Genomic DNA, 17,292 nt, shown 5'->3' with positions numbered 1-17,292 from the left:
AGTGTCTGTTATCAGCGGATTCTGTTCATGTGTGCCCAGACATTTGAGAAATCCCGACTAGCTGATGTTTTACAGCCATGTCCGGAATAAAGAGTAGGCCTATGTATGGTAAACCTATACATACAGTTAGGGTGATATTAAAGGACATGAACCGTGATATAAGATTTTGGCCATATTGCCCATCTCTAAGTCATTTATTTCCTGCGTGACCTCACGTCCACAAACCTCTTGCATATTGTTTGGTTTCACCACAAAGTGTCACTGTGGCCTCAAAGCTTCAGCACTCTGAGCTCGATTGCTATGTCTGAGGTAAAACACGCCCCCCTCATTAGTATACAGAGCAATAAGTGAATAAATAAATGTATAAATAAATAAATGTAGACATAAATACATATATACATAAATGAAAGTGGAAATAAATAAATGAAAAAATAAATGTGGAAAAATATATAATTATACATAAATAGGGAAATAAAAGTATAAATAGTCATTTATTTTAGTTTTTTTTTTTTACATTTCTTTGCATATTTATTTATGTAGGCCTGTTTATTCATTTTTAATTTCTGCAGGTTTGGTTCTCCATACAATTTGACATTTTTTTTATTACAACCAAAAACAGTGTATACTAATATATCAATAAATAATAATTATAATTGCACTATTATTATTATTATTATTCATTTTCAAATAAACATAAGCTGATTATTTTGTTCTAAAAGCTGTCATTATGAAAAACTCCTTGTCGGAAGTGGCGTGGCATCATATCTTCCACGGCGGCCGTGACGTGGCATTACGCAAGCGCAGAGTCGACAAGGTTTCTTGACACCAGGCGAGCATCACACCGAAAAACTTTAGACATTAGGAGTAATCCCGTAGTTTTGGGTGATTTGTGTCCTTCATCATGGGTCTGACCATCTCGTCTATCTTTAGCAGGCTGTTTGGAAAGAAACAGATGAGAATTCTCATGGGTGAGTATTGAGTCTCATGCTAGCTAAGCTAGCGGCGTTAGCCAACTTTCGCAATTCTGTCATTCCCCAGAAAATAACAGATGAAATAGAAAACTAAAACTGACTCCTGGTTTTCTTTACAATGTATCTACATAGCTAAGTCAAGTGGGCATTTATATATAGGCTAAACAGTCTGCGATATGCTCTCACAAGCTTTAAATTTGAATAATTGTATGTGATAAATAATTTCAATGTAAGTTAAGTTAACTTACTGTCAATTCATGAGCAGGATCTGCCTGTTTATGTTTAATATCATTTATCTTCGAGTGAAGTGTAAATTTTTCAATTGTGTAATGTAGTATAGTGTGTCTTTTTTTCGTGCCTTAACTGTGAAATGTATGACTTAGTATAATTATGCTATTATAGAGTATAGCCTACTACTTTTTCTCATAACTATCATGAAACCACCTCACGTTTATTATGGCATTATACTTATACAGTTGTATTGTGTTGTGCTATTCAGTAATTTGTTAATGAAAATATTCAGTGCTCAAGAGTAAGATCTCTCACTTTTTGGGGGAAATGTACTTTTTGCTTCACTATTCTAAAAATAATGAAAAGTGCTTTAATTTAGTTCTTTCACATTTTTGACCAAATTTCACATAATAAAAACTCAACTTTATGGTTTTCTTGAATAAAGAAAGGCTCTAAATATAGACCGTGTTACGATAAGAAAGCTTTAAATATAGCTATATATATTATTACCCCCTGGCACAATTTGCAGACTTTTTTTACACAATTTTTAGTATAGGTTTCCAACTTTCCATACTAGCATAGTAGAGTTACAGTTATGCTCTTGTTAATTATAGTGTAAAATTGATACACTGTAAAACCACAATAAAGAGAAGTATCGTTTAGTTCATGTTAAATGTTATATTCTAGTATATTTAATAGAATAGTACAATGTAATGTATAACCTTGGCCATTTAAGGACATGACATGAGCTCTTTTGAGAGTTTTAAAGTGACATGACTGCTGTTGAAAACCTCATCATGCACTCTTTGTGTTTTACAGTGGGGCTGGATGCTGCCGGCAAAACCACAATATTGTACAAACTGAAACTTGGAGAAATAGTGACCACCATTCCAACCATAGGTAAGAGGACAGGACTGGTAAACATGTGACACCATTAGCTCATCTTTATGATCTCAGAGCAGTTCTTATGGATAGTTTGAGGTCATTGTCTTGTATTGTAACAGTCATATGAGTGTTCCATCATCCACTGGGGACAATTTATGAATTTGTGTTACTTTTGTCTCCCTTTATTGTACGTCAACATCCACAGGCTGTCCGTCATACATGTGGTTTCAGTGATTGCCTGATTGTCCTGTCTTGCACCACTAAAGTGTTCAGCCAATGTTTCATTAAAAAGCAGAACTGTTCCATTATTGTATGATGTGTATTTCTGAGCACTGTGTTTCTATTGGGCAGGTTTTAATGTGGAGACCGTTGAATACAAGAACATCTGCTTCACTGTGTGGGATGTCGGTGGTCAGGATAAGATTCGTCCTCTCTGGAGACACTATTTTCAGAACACACAGGTATGATCTTGATGTGCATTTGTATGAAATATTAATTCACTGCACACTTACTTAGCTTACATACTATAAGAAACACTTACATAGTTTCTTATAGACTCATTTCTCCTATTCCATTCGTTCTTTTGTCCTCAGGGTCTGATCTTTGTGGTGGACAGCAATGACAGAGAGAGAGTGGCAGAATCTGCAGAGGAGCTTTCTAAAATGGTAAGCATATATCATTGTGAGTGTCTCTAATGGCAGCAACGAATCAGGACATTTGTGGAAGTGTTTTGTTGGCTTAATGTGGTTAAGTTGCCTCATCAGTGTCTTTTCCTGTGCATATTTGCAGTTGCAGGAAGATGAACTGAGGGACGCTGTGCTGCTGGTTTTTGCAAACAAACAGGATCTGCCCAACGCCATGGCTGTCAGTGAACTCACAGACAAACTTGGGCTGCAGAGTCTACGCAGCAGAACGGTACGCACATGCACACTAATGAGACCAGTGTGCTCCTTTACTCTTTAGTTTCGACATAGTCATACCTTTTATTAAACTGCACAAAATCTGAATAACATCTAATTAACATGTATACACTAACGTTCAAAAGTTTGGGGTCAGTAAGATTTTTAAAATAAATGTTTTTTAAAGTCTCTTATGCTCACCAAAGATGCATTTATTTTGAAAATACAGTAAAAAGGTAATATTGTAAAATACTCTAAAAAAATTAAATAACTGTTTATATTATATTATATTATATTATATGATATTATTTATTTATTTTACTTAACATATCATTTATGCCTGTGATGGCAAATTTTCAGCATCATTACTCCAGTCTTCAGTGTCACATGATCCTTCAGAAATCATTCTAATATACTGGTTTGCTGCTCCAGAAACATTTAACGGTGGTGATGCTTAATGTTTTTGTGCAAACCATTGGATTTTTTCAGGATTCTGTGATGAATAGAAAGTTCAAAAGAACAAAATATATTTGAAATGGTAATATTTTGTAGCATAACTATCTTAACCATTAATTTAATTCATCCTTGCCAAGCATTTTTTTTTTTCAAAAAAAAACCGACCACTAACTTATAAAGTAGTGAACCACTAAATAGTAGTGAACATGCTGGACTAAACTGGTGCTACTATCACATTATCTAGGTCTGTTAGTCTGACTTGGTTGGCGCGGAATAAAGTGTTTACATGACATTTAAAAAGTAGAGTAAGCTGCATCAGCCTACTTATAGGCATTTTTATTTTTTACATTTTGGCTGATTTCCTCTGTCTGGGCTTCTTGCAGTGGTACGTTCAAGCGACCTGCGCTACACAGGGCACTGGACTCTACGAAGGACTGGACTGGTTATCCAATGAGCTGTCCAAGCGCTAGTGGGTCTGCCAGAGGCGAGATGAGGTGTATGAACCAATGGAAAGGCTAGAGACTCCTCTTAGAATTTTTAAGTGTGTGACAGAACTGGAAGCTGGGGAGAAACCATCAAACACTCTGCGCCTGTCTTAGCCTTTCTTTTTTACAATATTTTGTAGCGCAAGTTTATCTATTTCTTTTCTTCTTCTTTTTTTGTTTTAATTCCAACAAAAACAACTTTTAGTTTATTATTTTGCAAGAGGAAAAAAATGTTTTGAAGGACCTTCCTTCACTCTGACTTTTCAGTTTTTCAGAAAGGCCTCATGCAAAACCAAAAACGCTGGAGTCCCTGATCAGTGAGCAGGGTTATTGGTTTTGCTTTAGTGTCCTTAACATCTGACCATCATGTTTTAGCATCTAGCTGAGAATTTCTGTTAAGGAGCTCACTGAAGAGTCTGTGGGGTCAGTAATATTTCAGAACTGGTCTTTACATGTGGAGTCGTTGGGCAAATCAAAGCCATGCCTGTTCCATTAATCCTTATAGGTATGCAACGTTGTAAAATTTGTTAAATCACATTATCCGCTGTAGTGGCGTGGAGTCCTGTGGTCCTTCTGAACATTATCCTAGTCTGCATGAGTTTACTTCATTCTGAATCTTGGTTGAAATTCCCCATATCAACAGCACATGGCATGCATGGCATGAAAAGGTTAACTTTCTTTTATTAGGTTAGTTTACTCCCCACAATCCATTGTTGTTTGTGGTAAATGTTTGAGCGACTGGTTTTACTCTCAGAGTCAAAGGGAACATTATGTTCTTCAGCCACAATGATGCAATGATAACATCTCTGAAGTTCTTTCCATTATAATTTAAAGTTGAAATTGATTGATGTGTTTTATGTTTGTCATGCCATGTGAAATGTTTTGCTCAGGCGTGTTTCTTGAGCTTATCATTATTTGTGTCTGAATCTGACTCCGAAATGCAAATTTAATGTATTGATGAATTCCATGTCTGGTTGAAATGGTATGCTTTCCTGAACTGAGGTGTAACAGATAAAATCTATTTTACCCTATTATCATGACAAATTTGTTTGTGTATTATATGTATGATATTGTTTTAGAATAAAACATAATCGTGAACATACTGTGTTGAATGTTATAAATCTATTTTGCTCTTTAAATGCAGACTTTAAATTCAGGTGTCCCACTTTTTGGGAGCTAAATCATTTATGTATAAACATCCAAAAGTCTTTTAATGTTTATAGTAATTTTCTCAACAACACAAATCTGTAAATTTCTTAGTTGTATTTCATCTAAGTTGCATTAATGCATCAATCCAGCAGATGGCACCTGGAATTAACATCTTCAGCCAACTCACTAAACTGTAACTAAAATATTTGAAAATGGTATTGATAAAGAACACTAAAAAGTTAATATAAATAGCACTTTGTGTGCATTTACAATATTTGATATTTTGGTTTATTTTATAGATCACATCTATCAGTATGTATTTGCAGTAGAGGGAGAGAAATAAATCTTTCAAATTACTATACAGTACAGTTACATGAGTCATGTCGTCTGTGTATTGAAATATTTTTTCCTTGAACTGGAACTCTTTTGAAAGGATTTTCATGTTCTTGTTTATTTTTGAGAAGCAGTACAGTAAAATGCAACACATTTTAAATGATGTATCTTAATGTTTTAATCTTAGCGAATTTGGTATAGTTCTTAAATATAATGCACTCTCCTCATGCTTCTCCATAAAGGGTAAATAAAAGTCCTAAAAATAACTCGAGTATCTTTAGTGCATGCAATGAGAAGCATACTGAAACCAAAACTAAGAACGGAATAGAAACTTACTGCCACCGTTGTAAACTACCACAGCCACAGTAACTGCCCCCTAGCGTGCGTTTGTCTCTTATCAGTCATGATTAGATTTGGGTGTGGAGATGATTCTAGGACTTTCCAGGGCAACATCTGCCCACGTCACAGGTAGGAGGGTGTTGAATTGTTTATTTTTTGAGTTTGGTCAATTTTGTTAGGTTTGGGAATGTAACAATATGAAAATTGTTATAATGCTTGTTGAGATTATACTTGCCACTAGGGGGCGAACAAGGGCTATTCGGGGGAGAAGTCAGAAATGGAGTGAAAAAGTGAACTCACACGTGAGACTGTGTTGACGGACTGTCGAATAAAGTTGGACCCTGTTGGGCCAGAGTTAAGAATTTAGACTCCTGTTTTATGTGAAAACACCACACTTTAACAGGGAATAAACTCGGACGTCCGTGAATCAGTTTTACAGGTCTGTGGTGATTCCTCTGGAGGACGCCGTTAGAACCTGCTGCTACAGTTCACCTCTGAGTGAGTTCACGTAGTGTAACAGCGCAGCGCTTCTGGGTTGTACGCCAGAACGTAGGCTCACGCATTTCTATTGGCCAGCATCACACACATGACCAGCGTCGGACAATGGTGAGCCTACGTTCTGACACACAACCCAGAAGCGCTGCGCTGTTACACTACGTGAACTCACTCAGAGGCCCACACAGAAGAAAATGAATAGTTGAATAAAGTAGTTATTTACTTTATTTACTTTTAATTTTTGTTTGTTTTTGCGTACAAAAAGTGTTCTCGTCGCTTGATAAACTATTTTGTAGTCACTATTTTAAACATTGTCTTTACTAACTTTCTGTCTTTACTAATTTTCATTTTTGGGTGAACTAGGCTAACCCTTTAAGATACATCAGTGAACTGTATATAGATAAATGTAATAAAAGCTTCAGTTACATTGTCGATTACATAATGTATAAATTTCAAACTCCATATATAAAAAAAACTCCATCTCCAGTCCCATTTTGCTGACCTTGTTTTGTTGTTTGATTGTTTTATAGACTGCAATGTAATAACCACTTTCAAGGCCCAGAAAGGTAGTAAATGCATCGGTAAAATAGCTTAGTCCATGTGACTAGTGGTTCAACTTTAATGTTATGAAGCGACGAAAATACTTTTTGTGTGCAAAAAAAAAACAAAATAACTACTAAAGTGAAGTCTTATGCAATTAGCTCAGAAAGGTTTTTTTTTTTCAAAATGAATCAAGTTGTGATAAAGGATCCCCTGTTTGGTTTCTGTGGGCTTGGTTTCGGTTGGTTAGGGAACCAACAGACAAAGCTTCCTATAAATCTTTTGGTAACACTTTATTTTACTGTGTCCTTGTTATTACATGTAGTTCCATAGTAATTACTATAAATTGTGCATAATTACATGCAACTAACCATAAACCACACCATATTCCTAACATTAAGTAGTTAATAATAATTATTACTCAGTACTTAAATGTATAATTTCATTGTAACACAGACACCTTAAAATAAAGTGTAACCTTTTTTTAACCCTTAAACGCATACCTCAGGTCTTTAGTGACCCGGGTCGTCATTTACCACCCTCCTCCTCATGAAGTTATAAACAATATAACAAGAAAAAAATAAAAATGTCTTAAGACAAGTCACTGGTGTTGCTTTCTATTTACTAAGAAACTGAGCCTGGTAAGGAGAGGGAGGAGTTTATACAGGAAATGCTGTAGGTTATTTAAGCGAGAGGAATCAGAGATCAGTCTTTTCTATCCTGCAGACTGTTGTCTGAGATGGAGCGGAATGACTTTACTTGTATGCTGTGATCTAGTTGCAGTCTGGTAAGTGATCATGTCTATTTTTTGCTTTTTAAAACTTGCAGCAGTAATAATTGCATAATGTTTTAATCATTTATCTTTTTTCTGTGACCTCTTTACATACTAAAAAGTAAGGGCGTTGTCCTTGAGCAATATAATGAATAAAATCTCCACCCGTTTGTCAAATTAAATCATAATCCATTGAAAAAGTTCTGTCTAAGAGAGAGACCTACATTTTTATTGTAGTCTGAAGAAAACCGAAACTGAAATGGGGGAGAAATAAAAGGAAAACACTTCCTGGTTGATTGACAAATTCTTGATTATTTGTGATTACATGCACAGACTTATCAATCTGATTATATATATATATATATATATATATATATTGGATTTAGTTAATAATCAATGGTATTAATGTTATTTCTCCGTCTCCTTTCAATTTTAGCTGCCACCAGATGACTGCATACAAGTCGAGACGTCACGCTGCCGAAGGATCTCTTTTGCTTGCGTTTAATTTTTGTAAGTAGATTTCACTGTAAATTCTTCTTTCTTTTTTTACTGAGATCAGATGTAAGTTTTAGATATAATAATGTTGTCATTTCATGTTTTGATTTTAAGGAGGAGAGGAGGAGAACCAATCTGCCAAGGGATTCGGCACTCGGGTCCACTGCCCTGTTCTAGTGCATTCTCTGGCAACATTGGATGCCTGGCTGGGGTCCAGTGGACCTGGAGTGGGCAGCACCAGGCCCATGACCTGCTGGCGAAGCACCAGTACACTAGAAGCAACCGAAGACGAAGCCAAAAACTATCCCCTAAACTATTTTTTCTTTGGTCGGCTTCTGGTTGTCTGTTGCTTGGTTACAGGTTATGGGGATGACCTGCTGTAAAACCAACCATGTTTTGTATAAAGGCTAACTGCAACTTTTTCCCAAAAAAAAAAAAATAATAAAATAAAAATGGAAAAACCTGTTGAACTAAAATGAATATCTGTGTTTTATTTTATTTGAGTAGCTTATACGCAGTTTGGAAAAGTATGGAATTTGATTTGAGTAATTTTAAGGTCTGGAAAAGTATGGAAAAAAGAAAGCTGAGTATGGAAAAATATTTGCATTTCAAGACTATGGCCCCTATTTAGTTTTCTATAAAAGAAAATTAAGAATTGAATGAAAATAAATGTATCATACAAGAAGTGTGTTTTCATATGTCAAACATGACTGAATGAATTCAAGGTGCACTTTTTCATTACACAAAAATGCAGGTTATAAGCGTTTTTTGGTTTCTTCTCACAATATTCTTAGCATGGCATTACAGAGCCTCTAAAAGGACCTTTGGGAAAAAAATATATAAATACAGACTTTCGTGTGTGCACGAGAAACCATTAATCTTAGTGTTTCGAACATAAAAAAATGTAAATTCGGGGGGATTCATACAACATTTGGACTTGGGCGCTGTTGCTATTATACTGGCGGGATAAATGACTCTTGCGCCCGACGCAAATCTAAAATGGGTTGGTCTGAAGTAGCTTCATTATTCAAAGGTGTGGTTTGGGTGTAACGTGAAATAAACCAATCAGAGCGTCATCTCACATTCCCTTTAAGAGCAGGCACACTTGTTCTCTAGCAGATTGCTTTTATAATGGCGGATTTGCCAGGCAGGCGCGCGCCAGCAGCGGTTCACAGCCGAGGAGACCGACGTCCTCGTCAGGGCCGTAAAACACAGAGAAGTGACATTGGGGATGGGAGAAATCCACCCAAATTAACTTCGGTTAAACAGGCGTATGATAATTTGGGTAAATGTGTAAGCTAGATTTATGCCTATTTTTTCACATCCTCATGGACACAACAATGATTTCCCTCGTGTGTTAATATTTTTCTTGTAATAATGTATGGATTTCTAAAAATGAGAACTGCTGAGTCTGTGTGTAGATGAGATAAGCAAAGTGCATGCGCGTTGTGCACAAGCTACATTGATTATGGCCAAGCATGCGCCTTTAAAATAGCATATGAATAACATGTGCAACGCCCCACTGACTTTAGACTAGAGACTTTAGACTTTTTTTCCTGGTCAGTGGCGGAATTGTTTTCTAAACCTGCAAAATAGCACCAGGGAACGTTTGCGGCAGAACACGCCTCCTTTTTTGCACTGAACCGCCCCGGGGAGCGCAAATGAATTTCCTAGTTTACCGATGTGCGTCTGTGGAGGGAAAAGTCCGCTGTGCGCGGGTGCAAAATAGAAATGATACATGCGTCGGTGTACAAAGTCAATTGCGCTGGGTGCAAGATAGGGCCCATTACATAATAACTTAACATAATAACAAAAATGGCATTATATGACCCCTTTAATCTGAGTTTTAAACATGCAGATGTCAATGACATTTTATCATCCACATTTATGAACATTATCTTTATAACCCCTTCTGCTCATAATCCAGAGCAGATATGAAGGTAACCTGCGTATTCTGTGGCCAAAGGTGTAAACAAAACCTGACACCACAAAAACCCTGATGATCTCAAACAGAGAAAGAAATCCTAAAATAGCATAAAGCAACTACAGAAACACTTTACAATATAGTCTCATTTGCTAGCTGGCATTATTTAATGCATTACCTAACATGAACTGACAGAGTAGCCTATATTTACAGCATTTAGTAATCTCTGTTGTGCATTCATGTTATTTCACAGTACATTAACAGAGACAACGTTTGACTTGCAATGGCCATCAGTTAACATTAATAAATGATGAAAAAGTATTCTTCATTCCTTATTAGTTCATGCTATGGTAACAAATTGAACCTTAGTATCGAAATTTCTGGTAAGTACTGTTTTCATTTTTTTAGAAATCGTGTTAGGGAGAGAGCTGTTGAAATCATTTCCTGAGGATGGGCAGACAGAAGAACAGAAACTTACTGAGAAATCAAAACCTATGAAAACCAGGGCAACAGCAGTTCTCAGATCAGTTGAGGGCAGAAACAGTGTACTAGTAGTCAAGTCAAGTCAAGTTTATTTATATAGCGCTTTTCACAACACAGGTTGTATCAAAGCAGCTTCACAGTAATAAATTAGAACAATACATCAATGTTTGTTTCTAGTGGAACGTCTACGTTTGGTAATGCTGATCAATAGTATCGTTGATTGATTAATTCAATTAAATATCCCCAAATATCCCCAACTGAGCAAGCCAAAGGCAACAGTGGCAAGGAACCGAAAAACTCCATCAGGTGACCTAATGGAGAAAAAAAAAAACCTTGGGAGAACCCGGGCTCAGTCGGGGGCCAGTTCTCCTCTGGCGTTTATGAACTAGAGGTCGGATTTAACTGTAGGATTAAAAGTATTATATGAATGCCTGGCTGAAGAGATGCTAGTAGGCCTATAAATTTCAGAGACGCATTGATGACACTTCATGAGAGCCTCCTGCTGACGGATTAGCAGGGTAAGAGATAATTCTAACAATTATTATTATTACTTATGATTATTATTTAGAATAATGTATTCCCTAAAAGTTTTCTTAAAGTGTTTCACAATGAAAGGATTTTGTAATGCAAATTTTATTTTGGTGGGTTGTCACTGTGTAACCTGGAATCTGAATCCTCTTAACAGGTCTATGGTGGTTCCTCTGTGGGAGACGCCATGAAACCTTGAGTGATCTCGTCGCACTAATGTGTGAGTATACCAGATATTTCAAACTTTTTTTGAGCTACTTTAAAAGACATTAGTGAACTAAACATAAACAACACCTTGCAATGTTACATCTAATGATTTATATGAATGCATTATTGTTATATAATTGTCATACAATTTGTATTTGACAACATCTGCAGTTCCTGTATGTGAATGGTTTTATTGTTTGTTGTAGCATCATGAAGGCGGATCTCATCTCCTGCTGCCAGGGGCAGGATCATCTGGCCCACCACTAATCAGAGGGGAAACTCTCTACCTCTGTTTTACGTTGGTGTACAGATGCGCAGAGGCCAGCATCGTAATTTTACGAAGCCTGACATCTTGGATGAAGCCTCAAGTCTACATATGAAAAAGAAACCAGACAACAAGTCGTACCATTGCATGTAATGCTAAAAATGAACCTTAAGTGAACCTTTCTGCATTGCTTGGTTCAGCTGGTCCGGGGCCCAGCTCATAAAACAAATGTAAGAATTTGGTAACAATTTTGCCAATTTTGCCCCGGAACAAAATGTAACAATAAATAAAAATAGTAAAATTCGCAACAACTTCATATTGTACTGTTGTTTTTTTGCCAATGTTTGATGAATTTGTAGCAACCATAGCATTTGTATTTTTAGATATTGCAATTAAAGAACATTCGAAAATGAAATCAATGGTGAAACAGTACATCAATATAAACAGTGTATATTATATAAAGTATTGATGTTGTGATGGATTTTTTTTTTTTATAACATACATATGCTTTTGAATCCTATATGTTTCCAACCCCTTTGGGGGGGAAAAACTCAGTCAGGGTGTGTGTTAGTGAATCATGTCCGAATATAACAAAAGGGGAAGTGACTAGACAGATGTTTAAATATCTCATGACTACTATTAAACTCATGACTTAAGACAAAGCTTCTACCTAGCAAGGGTTTGCTGAATAAGAACCAAACACATTGTAGGAAAATTATGCAATGAATCATGTCACCTTTGCCATGCTCCTATAAAAACTGTTGTATTCTTTTTGCTGGTGGGATTCTCTCTGAAATTGGTCTGAGATCCTCTGGCCGTGATTAAAGCATATTCGAAGGCATTGTCTGGAGTCTGTTAATGCTGCGCAGCAAGTTAGTGAGTGAAGCTTAGACGCTTTGATAGTGTCATAGGAACAGGGACGAGACGTCGTCCGACTCGAAGCCAGTTGTCGACTGTAGACGCAATGCTAGAGCATAAAGATTATTAAGTGTCGACTGTAGATGCTTGGGTGTCGATTGGAAACGCCCCAGATAAATTTAAGTCAGGTGCGAAAGAAAAAGAAAAAAATCTACCACAATGCAATCAACAGCTTTTCAGAAATAGAACTGCCATAACCCTCCACAAGCAGGAAGCAAAACATGATTAAAACAAGATCATATGCCACTGTCAATCACTCTTTTATCAAACTATCTTTGCTTATTATAATTTTATATTAAGTGTCTTTAACTGTACTAACATTTAAATGAATCACTTGATACAATGCAATTATTGTGTACATACATGATTTTACATTGTACTTCTGTTTTCCAATACAACTGTTACAGGTGCATGCAGATAGGAAGATGAAGATGTACACAGAAGATGAAGATTCAAACGGGCAACTTTACTTATAATAATCCAACAGGTAGCAATCGATACAAAAAACATAAACAAACAAACACACACACACACACACACACACACACACACACACACACACACACACATACTGTTGTGTCTGAATTGTTCACTGGACTCCCTCTAAACAAATATTTACTTGCACTTTCTTTTCTGTGAAAACATCTAAAATCTAATTGGCTGCTGCAGGTCACCATATGCTTGTGCGTTCTTTGAGGAGGTGTGAACAGTTTCTGTAGGAAGAGTATAAATAATGGATGAAGATCCACTTCTCCTTAAATAAGGCTGCAGTGCTCCAAAACTTAAAAAAAAAATAATAATCATCAGCATGGTAAGCTTTTTTAAATTATTTATTTCAATAAACTTAGAAGCATATGGTAAACAATGTTGTTATTATTGCAAATCAACATTCATCAAGTATGTAAGTTTTAATGATATGTGTGGGTCGGGTCCATATTAAATTATGTGAAAAACGACCAAATACATGCTTTATGAAATTATATGTGCTGTTTAACATTGTAAGTGGTAGAAATTAGAATTTTTAAGCATTGTTAACATTGTTACAGTAACTTTTACAAAATCGAATCAGACTTAGTTTACTTTTACAAGGTTTTTGTGTTTTTTTTGCAGTAAATAACATCACGATATCTAAATCATTTATTTGTGAACCTAACTTCCGTAATTTTCAGCAATGGAATGCAGCGAAGTGTCACTGCAGATAAAGTAGGCTTTAAAAACAGGTCTTAGGTATGACTGCCAAATGGCACTATATATCGGAACTTCGAATTTAATTTTAATGAGTAATTAAAATATAATGAGATAGCATCTGCTAAAATATTATGGTAGATATACATATAAGTTTGTGCATTCACAGCTCAGGCTATTGTTTTGTGTGCACATCTGTAGAGAATGTGTTCATCAGAAGAATTGCCCCCTATCTTAGTTTTAAGGTGGAGCAGAACACACACACACACACACACACACACACACACACACACACACACACACACACACACACACACACACACACACACACACACAAATCATTTGAAGTGGATCAAAGAAGTTAATAGTTGTCCTAAGACAAGAACGGGTTTTGTTCAAAATTCATGTATAACTTTGATGAAAGGTTTTAATCCACTTCAAATGTTGACTACTGTATGCAATATAAGTACAATTTTATTAGAATAAATGTAAGTATAATAAAAATATAAGTATTCTTTAAAAAATAAGTTGAAATAATGCAAATTGATGACTATAACAAACGCACAGACTATGTGGAAGAAACGAATGTGTACATAAATTAATGTTCAGAGCACTCCACCTGAAACCTGAGATAAGGCACTTCCTCTTAGACAAATAACAATAGCAAATAACTTAGCACAAAACTATAGCCTGAACTGTGTTAAAGGTGGCACGCACAAACAGAAAATGTATATTTAACTAAGAATATATACATAGAATGTATATGTATCTTCAATAATATTATAGCAGATGCTTTCTCATTATATTTTAATTAATCATTAAAATTAAAAAAAAAAAAAATATATATATATATATATACACATATATTTAGTGACAATGCCTGTCCTCCATTAACAGATATCCGAGGGGAGTGATGAAGAGGAGGACAGTGATGATGATGGAGAGGTTGTTGTACATTCTGGAGTAAGCGTCTGTTGCCAAGGATAGATTGCTTGCAGTCTTTGACTCATAGTAGGCTGGATCCACAAAAAAGTGTATTTGCTGATATAAGCCTGCATATATTTGCTGAATTTGCTGATATATCACTGAAGCAAATACACATCTTCTGTTGTGACATCTTCGTGGCTAACCTGCACGTGTGATTTCCTCGCAACAATCCTGCTGTTATGTGCAGGACCATCGCTTTTCTTCAGAAAACCTCAGCGTTTATGTCTGTTTGTGCAACACTGAAGTAACGATGGGAAAAGAATGAAATGTACATGGAGAGGTGATGACCTGATGGTTAAAGAGCTGCTGGTACAGAGGCTGAAAAATGTGAGCCATGCAGTTATTACTGTGATTACAAACTTCTTCCATCGCCATTGTGCCATCTAGCAACACACGACTCCAAAAACTTTTAAGCTGACTCTTTGTAGTTACAGCAGTCAAGCATTTGTTTGAAATACAAACTGGACGGGCATATGTACAGTATTTATGAAAATGTTTTACATTGCTATAAATGGAAGGCCAATGCCCATATGAAGGCCAGATGTATTTGTTTTTGTTACGTCCACTAGGATACACTCTTAAAAACAAAGGTTCTTTATTCCATGGGACAAAACTTTCCAACTTTCCATTGCGCAAAAGGTTCTTTGTGGAAAAAGGTTCTTTAGATTATTAAAATGTTCTAGAAAAAATGGTTCTTTTAACAACTGTTCAAGGTTCTTTAGGGAGCCAAAAATGGTTCCTCTGTGGCATGACTGCGAAACCCCGTTTTATAACCTTTATTTTTATGAGTGTAGGGTTCACAGGCGCTCTGATTTTACAGACTGGCCTGGTAGTAATCCGGTGGATCAAAATATCTTACTAACTGTGGCACTGTTGCAGTGCTGTTAAACAAAAGTTACACAACACTGGGTAACTTATAGTGGCTGTATTGAGAAATTATCTCATACAAACCTGTCCGAATTATCGGACCTTTAGATCTAGCCAGAAGTGAATCCGCTAATGCCGATTTGGCATCAGCGGCTTTCATTGAGTAAAGCCCACTTGGTTTGTAGCAATAGGGACATTAGTTCTTCGTTCAAATACAAGATTTTTTACAAAGTCTTTGTGAATGTGCTAATGTGCTACAGGCAACTCCCTTTTAATAAAATGTAAAACATATTTTGTCTGTGTGTGTTTTTTCCCCCTGATCTAGCCAGTAGTTTAATATTTTATAGTTTATGTCATGTTGTTTGGCTCCATTTTGAAGACTTTGGGGTAAATGAAAGCATTCTAATTAAGGTCCATAAAATGTAAGTTAATTTGGTATTATTTTTATACCATTGTAGTATTTATTCATATTTTGAATTAGCTTTTATTTTTATACCTTTAATTTATCAGTTTTAGTTTACTGTAACAACAATGGTTAATAAATGTTTTTGTGATGTAAAAATCATATCAGAACTTTTGTGCCTTTATTGTAAAAATTACAACCTATGCAATGCCACTGAAAACCAAAGTGACACATTTCAGAGAAAAATTAAAAATAAGAACTATGCATAAGTGTGAACTTTGATTTTATTACAGCACCCAGTCTTTGAGTCTATCAGCTTGGAACATCTTAACTTGGGAATATTTTTCCATTCATCTTTGCAAAAACATTCCGCATCTTCTGTGCACGGCCCTTTTTAAAGTGTCATGACCAATTAAGACTAATGAATGGTGTAAGTATTCTTCGTTCTTTATTCATGCTAATGCAAATGGAACCTTATTGTAATAGGTTATTACTGAAATGACTAATACTGGCAAGTACTGTTTCAATTTTTGATAGCTGTTGAAATAATTTCCCAAGTCAGATTTCTACCAGCCCCAATTTTTAATATTCTCAAACAATATTTATAATAAAACAAGTGTTCTGATCCTAGAAAGGGATGCAAAGCAATTGGTCAGTGACGCATCCCATTGGCATGATTGGGCGGTAGCATGTCAAAAACGTACCAATAAGACCAAAAGAGCAAGAAAATAAGAGAGATGACTGCACCACCACTCATCACACAAATTAAATACTTCTCAAGGGTTTATTTACAAGGTCTTTTCAGATGATGATAATGTTCATAATTTCAAAAGAAACAAGAAAAGAAGCTTAAGGAGTGGATAAGGCCAAAATAACAAAGATAAAGTAAAGTGGTAGTAAGAAAGTCGAAATAATCTATCAAGTAAACAACAAAACTCTTCCCTGACTTCCTTATAAACCCGAGAAAATGGTAAATAGCCCCCACTTCCCTACTGCTTCTCAGTCAATAACAATAAAACTACAACACGTCAACTTTGGCTGCCACCACAGCAGGAGCAACAGGTTTTCTTAAAACAATATAGCTCAGTGTCTTTCTTTGCACAACCAGTTCCTTCTGCTTAAATACAGGCTCCTCTAGACTAGAGGATAGGGAGAAGCACAGGAAAACAGGCAGGAAAACAACATTTCCCAGCAGGCTGTTAGCCAGCAGGAGAAATATCAATACACACATTCCCAATAAAATAAAACAAAAATAAATATATGACCTGGGACATAACAGTCATAAAAATGTGTTATGTGCAAAGAGGAGTTCATTTTAGTGGATTTTATATTAACTAATTAAGTATTAACAAAAATGCTGTGTCATTCACCAAGAATAACAAACCCATCTTGTAGAGGGATGGGCAGACAGAAGAACAGAAACTTACAGAGAAATCGAAACCTATGAAAACCAGGGCAACAGCAGTTCTCAGATC

At 35.9% G+C, this 17,292-nt stretch overlaps 1 protein-coding gene and 1 long non-coding RNA gene across 2 annotated transcripts; both read left to right on the top strand.

Annotated features, from left to right (window-relative positions):
* Positions 1 to 770: 770 nt before the first annotated feature.
* On the top strand, positions 771 to 6,105 carry LOC308694814 (ADP-ribosylation factor 4). Its single transcript, XM_081372575.1, has 6 exons — positions 771 to 968; positions 2,022 to 2,102; positions 2,439 to 2,548; positions 2,681 to 2,752; positions 2,877 to 3,002; positions 3,826 to 6,105. The coding sequence occupies exons 1-6, from the start codon at positions 902 to 904 to the stop codon at positions 3,910 to 3,912; spliced, it is 543 nt and encodes a 180-aa protein (XP_081228701.1). The 5' UTR covers positions 771 to 901; the 3' UTR covers positions 3,913 to 6,105.
* Positions 6,106 to 7,473: 1,368 nt separating this feature from the next.
* On the top strand, positions 7,474 to 8,526 carry LOC308694847. The gene is made up of 3 exons (XR_014030645.1): positions 7,474 to 7,570; positions 7,992 to 8,065; positions 8,165 to 8,526. It is a non-coding gene; the product is annotated as an uncharacterized lncRNA (long non-coding RNA).
* The last annotated feature ends 8,766 nt before the right edge of the window (positions 8,527 to 17,292 follow it).

This window comes from Scardinius erythrophthalmus (genome assembly GCF_964197995.2).
Source record: "Scardinius erythrophthalmus genome assembly, chromosome: 8".
Classification (NCBI taxonomy): Eukaryota; Metazoa; Chordata; class Actinopteri; order Cypriniformes; family Leuciscidae; genus Scardinius; species Scardinius erythrophthalmus.
This window is presented reverse-complemented; position numbering and strand designations above follow the sequence as displayed.